The 12732-nt window shown below is 38.9% G+C and overlaps 4 protein-coding genes across 5 annotated transcripts; 2 read left to right on the plus strand and 2 right to left on the minus strand.

Moving 5' to 3' along the window:
• The first annotated feature begins 218 nt into the window (after positions 1-218).
• On the plus strand, positions 219-2898 carry LOC129731493 (flap endonuclease GEN). Of its 2 annotated transcripts, none has more exons than XM_055691555.1 (4): positions 219-521; positions 577-1498; positions 1561-2143; positions 2369-2898. In XM_055691555.1, exons 1-4 carry the CDS (start codon positions 364-366, stop codon positions 2869-2871), a joined length of 2166 nt encoding a protein of 721 aa, XP_055547530.1. In that variant the 5' UTR covers positions 219-363; the 3' UTR covers positions 2872-2898. The 2 variants fall into 2 exon arrangements, with proteins under 2 accessions (XP_055547530.1, XP_055547531.1); XM_055691556.1 differs by having other exon boundaries at positions 2205-2512.
• LOC129731495 (protein FMC1 homolog) lies at positions 2861-3238 on the minus strand. Its single transcript, XM_055691558.1, has one exon. The coding sequence runs from the start codon at positions 3236-3238 to the stop codon at positions 2918-2920; it is 321 nt and encodes a 106-aa protein (XP_055547533.1). The 3' UTR covers positions 2861-2917.
• Positions 2861-4185, minus strand: LOC129731494 (SRR1-like protein). The gene is made up of 2 exons (XM_055691557.1): positions 3978-4185; positions 2861-3918 (listed from the first exon to the last, which is right to left on the minus strand). Exons 1-2 carry the CDS (start codon positions 4154-4156, stop codon positions 3225-3227), a joined length of 873 nt encoding a protein of 290 aa, XP_055547532.1. The 5' UTR covers positions 4157-4185; the 3' UTR covers positions 2861-3224.
• A 2938-nt stretch (positions 4186-7123) lies between these two features.
• On the plus strand, positions 7124-8323 carry LOC129731497 (lipid droplet-associated hydrolase). The gene is made up of 2 exons (XM_055691559.1): positions 7124-7443; positions 7506-8323. The coding sequence occupies exons 1-2, from the start codon at positions 7245-7247 to the stop codon at positions 8228-8230; spliced, it is 924 nt and encodes a 307-aa protein (XP_055547534.1). The 5' UTR covers positions 7124-7244; the 3' UTR covers positions 8231-8323.
• The last annotated feature ends 4409 nt before the right edge of the window (positions 8324-12732 follow it).

The raw sequence follows: 12732 nt of genomic DNA on the forward strand, positions 1-12732 counted from the left end.
GCACCGTTAAGGATGCCCTTAATGAGCACTTTGATGCACACTTCTTTGTAGTTGCACTTTCAAACTGTGCAGTCCATTTTGGTGGGAAGTGCGCAATATCGGTATTCGATAATATTAGTAATTTACTTGTGATAGAATCGATACCAAATGTTCGATGCATCGGATGAGAAATATCGATACCTATCGATACAATGAAGTATCGCACATCCCTAGTTATTTAATAAAAAATAAAACCGCAAAAGTGAAATCGACATATTGTAAAGCACCGTCAACTGTTAAAATATTGTAAAGTCACTGCTCATTAAAAATTGTTGGGAATATTATGTGTATTATAAAATAAACTATGAAATTTTCCTGAGTATAATGGGTATAAAAGACTTGTGGAATTTACTGACACCATACTGCGAAAAAAAACCGCTTTTTGAACTGAATAATAAAACCGTTGCAATCGACCTATCTGGTTGGGTTTGCGAGAGTTTAAATGTAGTTGATTACTTTGTTCATCCCCGGTTTTATTTGAGGTATAATTTTTGTATTCGAACATAGATGAAATGTACATTAATTCTTAAATTTTAGAAATCTATTTTTCCGCACCTGCTACTTACTGCAAACGGGAATAATACCAGTTTTTGTTTTGGAAGGTACAGCACCTCCGCTTAAATATGGAGTTATAATCAAACGAAATCAGTTACAATTTCGTGGTGCTCGCCCGAAAAAAGCGATAGATAGGGACAAAGATGGAAAGAACATTAAGAGCTCTGGAGTTGAACAGAAACGTAATCGTTTTCATCACGTGTTAAAACAGTGCGAAGAGTTGCTCAGTTCACTTGGCTTGACTTGTGTCCAGGCACCAGGAGAGGCAGAAGCACTTTGTGCCTATTTGAACCGCGATAATATAGTTTATGGTGTTGTAAGTCAAGATTCGGATTGCTTTGCTTATGGAGCAAGGAGAGTTTTCCGAAATTTCTGTGCTACCCAGAATGGAGGGTCCGTAGAAGTATATGATTTGACCAAAGTTTGCAAGTCCTTAGATTTGGGCCAAGAGAAGATAGTAGTGATGGGTATTTTGTCTGGATGCGATTACTGTCCAACGGGAGTACCAGGCGTGGGACGCGAATCTGTCCATAGACTGTTAAGGAGTCATACAAACCAGGAGATTCTGAATCAGATACGTTCTTGGAGACTGACAGCAGATAGGTTAACTGAATCTGAGATTAAAGTACAAAATAAAGATATTTGCACTGACTGTGGGCACTATGGTAAAGTATTCGGCCATCGTCGTGTAGGCTGCCAAGAATGCGGAACTAAAATCGGATGTGATGCGTCACGTTGGCAGCAACAACGATTAAATATTAAAGCGGAAATGGATATCAAACGAAAAGCTGTCCAGAATCCCGAATTTCCTCCAGAAGCGATTATACATGAATTTATGGTTCGACCTTGTGATATGCCAACTCTAGATTTACAATGGAAGCAACCGAATCTAGTAAAATTTATTGTACATGAAAAGAATAAATTCAAACTTGTATCGATTATTCACGATTGTGTATATTTTTTCAGCGACAACTTTGCAATCTTCTGCAATGGGACGAAGTCTATGGTTTTCAAAAAATGTTACCGCTTCTTACTAGATGGCAACTAATAAAACTTAACGCAAATCCTGCATGCAATCTCAACATCGTACTTGAACCACATTACATAAAAAAGAAACGGTCGCCCAAAGGTGTCTCAAGTTTCGAGATTGTTTGGGATGGCCAAAATTCATGTTTTTCTGGACTGATTCCCGACGAACAAATACAAACGTTTTTGAGTGAACCAGGCAATTCTTTGGAAACCCTTTGGAGTACCATTGAACCAGATAGTTTGATTGCATCTGTCTATCCGGCATTGGTAGAATCATTCTTGGTTTCCAAAGTAAAACCGAAAAAATCAAAAAAGCTAGGTAATGGAGAGCGTAGAACGCGCAAATTGGAAAAATCGCTGGACAATAAGCAAAAACGTTTAGATGATTTTCACGGAAATATTGTGGATGAAAAAACAGCAATCAGTAGTAATGATTGCGATTCAGATGCCGAGAATGTTTTAGAACCGTTACATAATTTGTCATCGCTCATAACGAGCATTTTTGAAGTGGGCGGAAACGGTAGGTTATTCTTATGTCAGAAATTTTTATAGTCTTTCTTTTTCATTCAACTTATTGATAGGTCAACAGTTTATTGCAAAAGTTGTAATGTTTGAAAATTGATAATAAACTCATACGTTTAACATATATTTTTCCAACGTAGTGGCTCGCAGATACTCGTTTCAAAACAACAAAGATGTTTCTACATGTGCATAATAATCCTCTAGTAATACTTATTATTTTTAGGTATTTCACAGAATACGTTGTTCAACATGTCTATTGATTCTATTGATTTGGACGAAATAGCTAATGATTCACCGGACGATAGTGATTTTATGAATGTATCAGAAATAGTGGATCGAGTCTGTGATCCCAACTATGGGAGTAATTTGTCGTCATTAGAAGCATGCGTCGATTTATTGTCGATCAGCGCCCATATCACTAGTGATGATGACGTCGTTGAAGAGCATAATGGCACGAATTTTCAACATAGATTACTATTGAAACAAAATGTCATCAATCAAACTGTTGCTAATGACTCTATTAACCAATCAGTACTGAATGCTTCGACCCGACCGAGGAAAAGAACCAGTTATTTTTTCGAGCCTTTGGACATTCCGCCACCTGAGCTTCAAGACTACCATAATGAGATGGATATGTTTGAATGTTCTCTAATGTTGAAAGATCAAATAATAATGCCTGTTTCAGATGAAATGAGCCAAACAGTTATATATGATATAGATTTTTGAATACATAATTTTATTTGAAACATTCTTTAAGAGTGAACAATCCTTTTTACTTGGGATCATGTGGAAGCTTAAAACCTACCATGTCAGCAGTTTCGCGAATGCTCCGTTCTCCTCGACCACTGTACGCTGTATTGATCGCTTTAAGCTTTCGAATGCTCTGTAAATAGCAAAGGTAAGTTTTTGCATTGAACTGCATTTCCTCCTTAGCTCTGCAATGCTGCTGTTCAGTTGTTTCGAATTTTCTAAATTGTGAAATCACATATTTGGCTGCCAGGGTATCCTTATAATTAATTGTTTCTGGTGTAATTGCTTTTAATTCAGATAGAAGATTTTTCAAAATAACACTAGCTTTACTAGTTGTAGCCATTTTTCAGTTTTAAGTTAGTTTGGATTTTTCTGGTGATTAACTCAAGGTCTGCAATCTTATATTCTGGTTCTACAGAAAGCCCGGGATCAGTGAAAAACGTAGAAGTATCGAAATAGTGCAATGAAAAGTCGTTGAAAATATCTGTATATCTAAAGTTATTCAAAAACTTTATTTCTTTACAAAACTTCTCTGCTTTCAGAATATAGGTGGCGTTGTCGTTCAATACTCTTTCAGGATTACCGAGAATGATATTTTCAAAGCTGTTGCAAATGAGATAAACGTTTTTCAACAATTCTGGCTGCCAGTTCCTCCAAAGCAAATTATTACTGATTTGTTTGGGACAATGTGGAAGGTAAAATAGCGTTTTTTGGTCAGCTAGATATTTTCCCTCGAGGTTTTCTGATAAAACAGCCGTGTCTAATAGTTGGAGAATTTCAATATCTTTATACGTAAAAATTGGATCGAAAAACTGAATTTTTCCGCTAAAATCTTTAAGTTTTCCTTTTAAACAACGAATTAAAGCAAGCTGATAACAGGAAATTAAACACTCAGATAATTTACCGAGTCCTAGACAAATTATTGCTTCAATTTTTGCTTGGTTCAACAAAGGCTCTATAAGATTGACAATTTCCTTGAAGAAATCGGATGCTATTAGATTCTCCTCGATCTTTTTAAAGTTTCTAGAAAGGGCACATGATTTATATAACCGTAATTATTTTACATGCTACATGCAACTTACTGAAGAAATGCAGTAATACCCAAGTCACAGCTTTCCTCTGATGGTTTTTTTGATTCGTGGTTTTTAAGATGAATATTGAAAGGACACTTGAAATTTTGTGTAGTTCGTCGTTTTTTTTTCGAAGCAGTAACCAGAATAAATCCGTCCAAACCTCCAATTTGTTGTTCCTTGTTTGACATATTTGTTTTTCCGTCTTTAGAATCAGGGATGCCAGATGTGTAAGTCGATCTTCAGTTTTACTTCATTTGTTTTGGTTTTTTCCGAGTTTTTTTGGCAGGTTACTGCGAAGTGGATTCACAGACAAACAGACGTACCACGAGATTTATTTCCGTGGATCAATATAACGGTCATTTCAAATGAGTTTGTTATGCGGAATATCCCTGCCGCAGCGGTGGCGGCGCTGATGCGTCTTTTCCGTTGAACTCAGTTGACAGTATTCGAGCACCGTGCTACCAAAATCGGCAGATAAGCTAAAAGTTTATCTTTTGCGGAATATGTCCAGCAGGTGTCGCACAAGTTAGTCGGAACCACAGTTTTCTTAGAATTATGTATGCAGTGGTACGTCTGTTTGTCTGTGATCTAAGCTCAAGCGGTGGCAGGTTGAAAATGACAATTTTTACAGTTTGCTTCAGGTAATACGCCAGGTCCGGGTCGAAATTAAACGAATAAAGGGAATAAATAAAGGTTTTGGCCAAGGCAACAGCTTAATAAAAAGCGAATTTTCAATCAGCGCAGATACTCAAAAGTAAAGGCCCAAACACAATGGATGCGTTGCGGCTGCGTTTGCGGCAATTTGATAGTTAGCCCACAGACTAACAGACGTAACACTGGAACCTAGCTCCATCGCCACAAAAAACGTTCATTTCAAATTTTCAATCGAATAACAGTCATCGCGCGAAAACGTCGTCTGGGGCGCTGTCATGCAATCTCATACATATTTTGTAGTTCCCCATTTGACACATGCAGTAACGCTGGCGCTGATGTCGAAATACATGACGCAGCGCGAACGCGACAGCAGATGGTGCTAGTGTTACTAACGTAAAGTACTGGAATTATCCAAACGATGATTTCATTGAAAATTTGTTCGACGTGTTATGTCTGTTAGTCTGTGGTTAGCCCATGCAGCTTCTGTCGAATTAACGCTAACGTAACGCAAATGTATTCATTGTTCAATCTCGTGTCCAATCGCTTTTTTTGCCTAAAAGTTCCTTCCGCACAGAAGGGCTGATTTATGTTAAACATACGCATATTTGGGTTTGGGTTTTTCTGTGCAGTGGAATAGACCATCTTACGAGACGTTTCTGAACTCAATTCATGAATGAAATTTTGACAGAAAGCTCGGAACCGCTGACATAATGCACGTAAAAGTTACATCAATACCAGCAGGATCCGTGCGTGACACCTGTCAGTTTGTAAAAAGGTCTATAAAGAAATTCACTTTTAGAGTATATCAGGGAAACCAGATGTGCAGATTTGTCTGCAAAACGCAGATTTTTATAGTCCGTGTGCAGATTTTTAGTGATGTGCAGATATTTGCAGATTTTCAATAGTTTCTGCAGATTTTTGTCAGAGTCTCCTTATATTTACGCTTACTTTCTCAAAATGTGTGCAGTTTTTTGCAGACTTTTACCTGCGTAAGCGAAATTTTTTCGAATCACGGATAGATATTTTTCAAATTTTAAGCGGATTTTTCTGATTTTTCGAGCAGTTGCAGACAATTTTCAAAAACATCTGGCATCTCTAGAGTGTATATTTGGTTTAAGCTTAGATTATTGAAACCAGGGGGGATCTATCTGTCAAAAATCGTGTAACCAACATATTCGGCAACATGGTGTTTGTTTTGGTTTTTGTTCCTTTTGGTCATGAAATTGATCGATGTGAAATATTATAGAATTGGAATGTTTTCCATCGAAACTCGAGAAACCGCGGAAAACTTTCATGAATGTTGTTTAGCTATTCACATTTTTCCCCCATTATTGTTCATAGTTACAAACGTCATGGACCAACAAACGTCATGGACCAACAAACGTCATGGACCAACAAACGTCATGGACCAACAAACGTCATGGACCAGAGTTGATCTGCGATAACACACACATATATGAAATTTGACAGCAGTGAATCCCCTCTGATTGAAACATAGATATCCAACTCAACCAACAATACGGGCAACAAAAATGTGGCGCCCCTTCGAGTATGATGGCGGTTGGGTGAACTACATTTAATGAGCACACACAGAAAAATATTAAGGTAATTGCTATCTTTTTAGGCTTGGTCAGATTTGTGCGGTGTTTTTAACAGACTAATCTATATGGTCTAGATAATAACAATAATTTATTACAACAGGACTAAAATAAATGTCAATGTCTGAGATGACCATGATATAAATTATTTATTTTGATGATAGTATGACTAATCGTTCATAGTCGTTTCAACAATATGTTTTAAAGCATAACCAAAGATGACTAGTACACAATACGTTACTCTTGCAGTATGCAGCGGACACGAGTTTCGCTACGCGTGAACGAAAATTGAGCTAATTTGTATACTGTTAATTTGGTGATGACGACAAGGTGGTGAAAGGTGAAGCATGTTTTTCAATATCATTGTATGGTCCTATCATCTAATTTTCAATATCCTTATACGATATTGCCATCTTGTTTTTGTTTTCATCTAGCGGATTGAGCATGATAAATCGATTTTGCTAATAATCACAGTTTTAAGGTCATCAGATGGCACCGTTATAAAGGTGTTGCAAGCAAAATGTATGAAGTCAGGTATCTTGCTCTAGTCATCATTAGCATAACTCATTTGTTGTTTGTACCAATTTTAATAGTCGATTGAGAACCAAATCATCTAGATTATATTGTAAAGTCGATTGAAAACCGCCGTACAAATCTGATTTAAAGTAACATGATATTTTTCTGGGTGTGAGAATCTGGTCAAGCTCACTACTGAAATGATAAGGAATACCATGATATTTTTCCGAGTGGATATGCTTTAGTTCACCCAACGGCCTACAGATGGCAAGTTCAGAGTGTTGCCTTGAGATTATATGCAGCGAAGCCCAACTTGGATATCTATGTCTCTTTAGTCTATGGTTTAAGTTACAGAAAAAAACCTCTGGCATCACTGTGATAGTTGAAGGATTATCGGAATCGGATTATCAATTCAGAAACATTGTACCCGCTGAACATTTCTCGTTCGTTTGTTTTTAAAATTTTAGCTAATCACTACGTTAGTTTTTGTGTAAACAAGATAGTTAAAATGCAGGAATCCTATCCAACAATAAGAAAAGTACCAACGCATATCATGACTTGGGGAAAATGGATAGAAGAGTCTCTCGGGGATATTGACGAGATTGTACTTTGCATCACCGGAAACCCAGGACTTCCGGGATTTTATACGAAGTTTTTATCTACGGTGTATGAGTGCCTTGATAAAAGGAAGCCTGTGTGGGTTATTGGTAACTATTATGTTTAGAAGGTGCAAAGTTCATTTCATTACACTAATTTTACCAAACCGTAGGACATGCTGGACATGACGAAGCACCTGAGAGTCCGTACACAAAACCTGTCCTTCCGATAAAGAACAATGAAAATTTATATGATTTAAATGGTCAACTGCAACATAAAGTTGAATTCATTCGTAAATATGTTCCCAAACAAGTCAAAATACATCTTATTGGCCACTCTATCGGCTGTTACTTGGCTCTAGAACTTCTAAAAATTCCTGACATTAGTGAACGCATTCAGCATTGCTATATGCTTTTTCCGACCATAGAACGAATGGCTAACAGCAAAAATGGATTTATATTGACCAAAATTATAAGTCCCATATACTGTATAATACAATGGTTCTACTACTGCTTCGCTTTACTGCCAAAGTTTTTAAAAATCTGGATTATATATGTTTATTTCATGATCACCCGCTCACCAACCTATTATTTAGGAACAGCTCTGAAATATACAAATCCTGCAGTCGTCGATAAAGTGTGGTTTATGGCAATGGATGAAATGAAGTTAGTAAGGGATTTGGACACAGAAAACATTCAACTGAATAAAAAAAGATTAAAATTTTATTATGGTACAACCGACGGATGGGTCCCAGTAAAATACTTTTACGAGTTGAGGCAAAGAATTCCTGATGTAGATGCAGAGCTATGCACAAGAAATTTTGAGCATGCTTTTGTAATGCATTCGGCGTCGAAAATGGGATACATTGTGGGTGAATGGATACAAAAACAAGAATAAGTTAGATAGATACGATGAGTTATATTAAATATTGCAAATAAACATTAGTTTGCGGTGAATTTAAAACTAAATAAATCTTTTTTACTACATTAGGGGCCATGAATATTTCACGTGGACGTTCAAGCACAATTCAAGCAAGAACAATAAATTGTTGAAAAATTTCGTATGTATTTGAAAACAGAAATAAGTTATAAATCACTAGTACACTAGCGCCGCATGGTGACCTTATTGTTTTTTCGTAAGTGTACGAGCACATACATAAGACATACGTAACACTCAGGAAGAAATCTTCCAAAAAAGTTGGTACAAAATGAACTACTCGAACGGTACCACACTCTGAATAAAATCACTGTTTGAGTTGTTTTTAAAGGCAGTGTACCTGCGCAGCCCTACATTTGTCTCATTCCTACTCGAAAAATGCTGCATTGATTTTGTAAACTGTTTGACAGTTCCTTATGGGATTTTCTTTGGGGCTCGATAAAAAACGCTAGTGTTAAGCCTGTAGTACACTCTTTGACCGAGCGTCAAATATTTGTCTCTTTTTGACAGATAAAATCCGATTTTAACATGGGGCAAACACGGACAAACAACAACCATGATGTCAAATAAATTTGACCATTATGTCAGTAGGTCAAATATTTGACCATTAGACACAGAGTGTACTACAGGCTTTACGTATGTCTTATGTATGTGGTACAAGGTTCGTGTCGCTGGTAGAGATACCCAACAAACAAATCTGTTGGATAACGGCTTGTTAGGCTAAAGTTCAGCTTTACAGCTTAATAAGTAAGAGAAATCTACTGAATAACAACTAATTAAGCTGTAAACCAACAAAATTGTTTGCTGGGTATCTGGTAGCTTATTGTTAGTATTTTTAAAAATAAATAAATATGGGCAAGCGCCCACCAAAAGTTCCATATACCTATCATTTTCACCCCTTTGGCACCACGCCATGTTTCAAGGGCTAACATCTCAACATATGTGGAAACGAGATAGCATATCACCGCTTCTTTTCAAACATCTTCATCTTACTGCTTGCAGCGGGCACAAATTAATTTGAGCCCAGGACATGAGTTCATTGTCATTCATTGTTACTCGGTATGATGCCAAAGGCTCGATCATTTTAGTCGGGAAGACTCTTCACCCTCTTCACTCATTCAACATAGAAAGAGATAGCATGTTGCCATCCCCCTGGGTAATTTTCCCTGAATTCGCATATGGCAGTTCATTGCGTGTGAAGATGATTTACTTTCGCCAGGGCGAATCCTGCTTCACACCAGGGCACAGTGGGGAATCGCTGGCCATCGACCTAAAATTGAAAATGCGAGTTTCATTTCAATTATATTTTTTTTCTATAGTTGTATACTATTGAAGTGTCAGAATCCAAATTTTTAGAGTAATACAACAAATTTTGAATTTTCTATGTCGTTTCAAAGTGTACTGAGTCAGAGTTTTTTAGCGTTTTTCTCGAAAAAAAATGCAATGTTGCGAAATTTGCTGGAGCCTCAAGGGTAACTTGAATCTTGATGACGTCTAAAGAAAAGTTGTCTATAAAATAGTAGAGAATAAATCCTCATTATTCGATAATGCATAACCTCATTGCAATACTCAAAAAAAATTAGGCGGAATCAAAAAATTACGTATTTTTTGCATAAAACAGCGTTTAAAGTTTGGACGGCAGGGTTTGGCACTATTAGCACTAGTTTTAAAAGATAGCTTGGAAAAAAATGCTTTCAAATGCATCTAGTCCGATCCTGCGCAAAGTTGCGCAGAGTAGGTACCCTTTTTTCGAAGAGAAACAACGAGTGTTCGGCACATGTCGGATTTTATAAATTTAAATTTAAATTGTACACTGCAAACCGTCAACAGAATAACAAATGGTTCGCATTAGTTTGATAATAACAATGTTTTCAAACATGTTTTAGTATAATTGATCACAGTATTTTCATATTTACAAGTTAAACTCATCAATATTCCGTTTTTTAACGCAGTATCAAAAACTAATCATTGTTTATGTTCTGGATCACCAGCACTGAGTACCAAAACCATGTTTTAAGTTTGTATCATACCAGTCACATGTAAAAATAATCGTGTAAACCCAAACTAAGACATAATAAATCGCCTGCTAATTTCTACAATGCAAATAGTGAATTATTATTTTGACTTTAGAAACTGCATTTTGGAAACTTTTTTTGGATGTATTAAAACTGTATTGAAATGAACACAAATATTAATATGAAGGTGGAAGTGAACAAAAAGAAGAATGCGATGAAAAAAGTAATGTAATATAGTCACTTTTTAAAAAAAGACATAAGTGATTTTCAACACAAAGAATATTTTTCAATTGATATTTTTTTAATTTTCTTTATAACTAAATGCTATTTTTATGTTTTGTTTTTTTGCATATGAAAGTCTTTCAAGCATCATGCATTTTATTTTGCAAAACATTGGAACCGACGTAAAATCTTCCTCATATAATATATATATATATATATATATATATATATATATATATATATATATATATATATATATATATATATATATATATATATATATATATATATATATATATATATATATATATATATATATATATATGTATATATATATATATATATATATATATAAGGCGCTATGGCAGCCGCCCCTAGCCATGGCCTCACTGCTCCGGCATAGACTACCTTGGGACCATTTAGGCGACTACTCCATTATGGATAAGGATAGCGGCTGGTAGGGGGACCCAATAAACAAGAATGCAGAAAAACAAAACTCTGGAGATGGGGGCAGATGGGTTGGAAAACCCATTTGCGCGAGGTGGCATCCAGCGGTCTCCGCCTAGAAAAGTGGAGACGGATGCAGTGAAGGTCGCCTGCGAAGACGGTAAAGGCAGTACGCCTACCGGATCTACGCAAGACATCGCGGTGGCTGGTCCACAGCTATTAAAGGCGGTCGGAAGACAGCGGGACACGCTACCGAGGGTAGTGGCCCTGTCTGAGCAGCTCGATGCTATAATCGAGTTTGCGAAAAGTCGCAGCAATACAACGAAGTACTTGAAGCAGGCCCTCTACATGCTTCGGTCCTCCGTCGATGCTGCGAAAAAGGAGCACGCCGAGCTCGAAATGAAAGCTGCGGCTGCGGAGAAAGAGGAGACGAAGGTGACCGAGCTGGCGACGAAGTCGGTCCAAACGGACGCTAGCACGTTTGCGGCGGTTTGCGCGGCAGGGCCAGCTGCCAAACGAACGCGACAGTCCCCGGGAGAGACGGCCCCCGGGGGCACCAAGAAGCGTTTAATCGCAAACAGCCCTCAGACCGGTGTAGGAGTGGCGCAAGCAACGCCCACGGTGGCAGCCAAGGAGCAGAAGGCTCCCGGTAACCCGTGGGTAACGGTTCCGGGAAGGAGTAGGAACCAAAAAGTGGTGGCCAAAAAACCGCATCCGGTTACAAATCCTGCGACGAAGAAAGTTAAAAATAAGGGCGACGCACTCATCCTTAAGACAGAAGAGTCAAAGTACTCGGAAGTCCTTAAGGCAATGAGAGGCGATGCGAAGCTCAAAGATCTGGGGGCAGATGTGCGTAGCATCCGCCGATCCCGCAAGGGAGAAATGATCGTTGAGCTCCGCAAAGAAGCCAGAAACAAGGGCCCAGCCTATCGGGCATTGGCCCAAGAGGCGCTTGGAGATAGAGTGCAGGTTCGGGCACTCACGTCGCAGGTAACCCTACAACTTAAATACCTGGACGAAGTCACCGAGGCATGCGAAGTCGTGGATGCCCTCAAGGAGCAGTGCGAAGTGGTTGTGGCACCAGAGGCAGTTCGACTGCGCAAAGGCCCAGTAGGAACCCAGACCGCCACTGTCAGGCTTTCGTCAGTAGACGCAAACCAGGCGCTAAAGGTAGCGAGGCTCAAAGTGGGCTGGTCAATGTGCCCACTCAGCATCTACCAGCCGCCGGAGGTCTGCTTTCGATGCTTCGAGCAAGGACACAAGTCCTTTAGCTGCAAGGGGCCTGACAGGAGCTCACTATGCAGGCGGTGTGGTGCTGCAGGCCACAAAAGCAAAGACTGCGGAGAGCCCCCGAAGTGCTTGGCGTGCGCCGGGAAGCGTGACGCAAAGCACATAATGGGAGGCCCGAGGTGCACGGCCGGTAAGCCGACTAGCAAGCCACGGGCGTGAGAGTGACACAGCTAAATTTGAACCACTGCTTCGCGGCTCAGCAACTGCTATACCAAGCAGTCACTGAGTCGTTGTCGGACATCGCCATAATCTCGGACCCCTACCGAATTCCTTCCGGAAACGGTAACTGGATTTCGGACGGGTCCGGTATGGCGGCAATATGGACGACGAGCAGGTTCCCGGTTCAAGAGATAGTGTCAACTTCAAACGAAGGATACGCGGTTGCCAAGGTGAACGGAGTGTACTACTGCAGCTGCTATGCTCCGCCTCGTTGGTCTACCGAGCAGTTCGCAAGGATGATCGACCGAGCCACCGGGGAGCTGATCGGTC

Source organism: Wyeomyia smithii, chromosome 3 (assembly GCF_029784165.1).
Source record: "Wyeomyia smithii strain HCP4-BCI-WySm-NY-G18 chromosome 3, ASM2978416v1, whole genome shotgun sequence".
Lineage (NCBI taxonomy): Eukaryota > Metazoa > Arthropoda > Insecta > Diptera > Culicidae > Wyeomyia > Wyeomyia smithii.

Coding starts and splice junctions, on each gene's coding strand:
- LOC129731493 (XM_055691555.1), top strand. CDS start 364: ATGGGTATAAAAGACTTGTGGAATTTACTGACACCATACTGCGAAAAA. Junction 522..576: donor CATCCCCGGTTTTATTTGAG/GTATAATTTTTG, acceptor CTTAAATTTTAG/AAATCTATTTTTCCGCACCT. Junction 1,499..1,560: donor CGAATCTAGTAAAATTTATT/GTACATGAAAAG, acceptor ATATTTTTTCAG/CGACAACTTTGCAATCTTCT.
- LOC129731495 (XM_055691558.1), bottom strand. CDS start 3,238: ATGGCTACAACTAGTAAAGCTAGTGTTATTTTGAAAAATCTTCTATCT.
- LOC129731494 (XM_055691557.1), bottom strand. CDS start 4,156: ATGTCAAACAAGGAACAACAAATTGGAGGTTTGGACGGATTTATTCTG. Junction 3,919..3,977: donor GGTATTACTGCATTTCTTCA/GTAAGTTGCATG, acceptor TGCCCTTTCTAG/AAACTTTAAAAAGATCGAGG.
- LOC129731497 (XM_055691559.1), top strand. CDS start 7,245: ATGCAGGAATCCTATCCAACAATAAGAAAAGTACCAACGCATATCATG. Junction 7,444..7,505: donor GAAGCCTGTGTGGGTTATTG/GTAACTATTATG, acceptor ACCAAACCGTAG/GACATGCTGGACATGACGAA.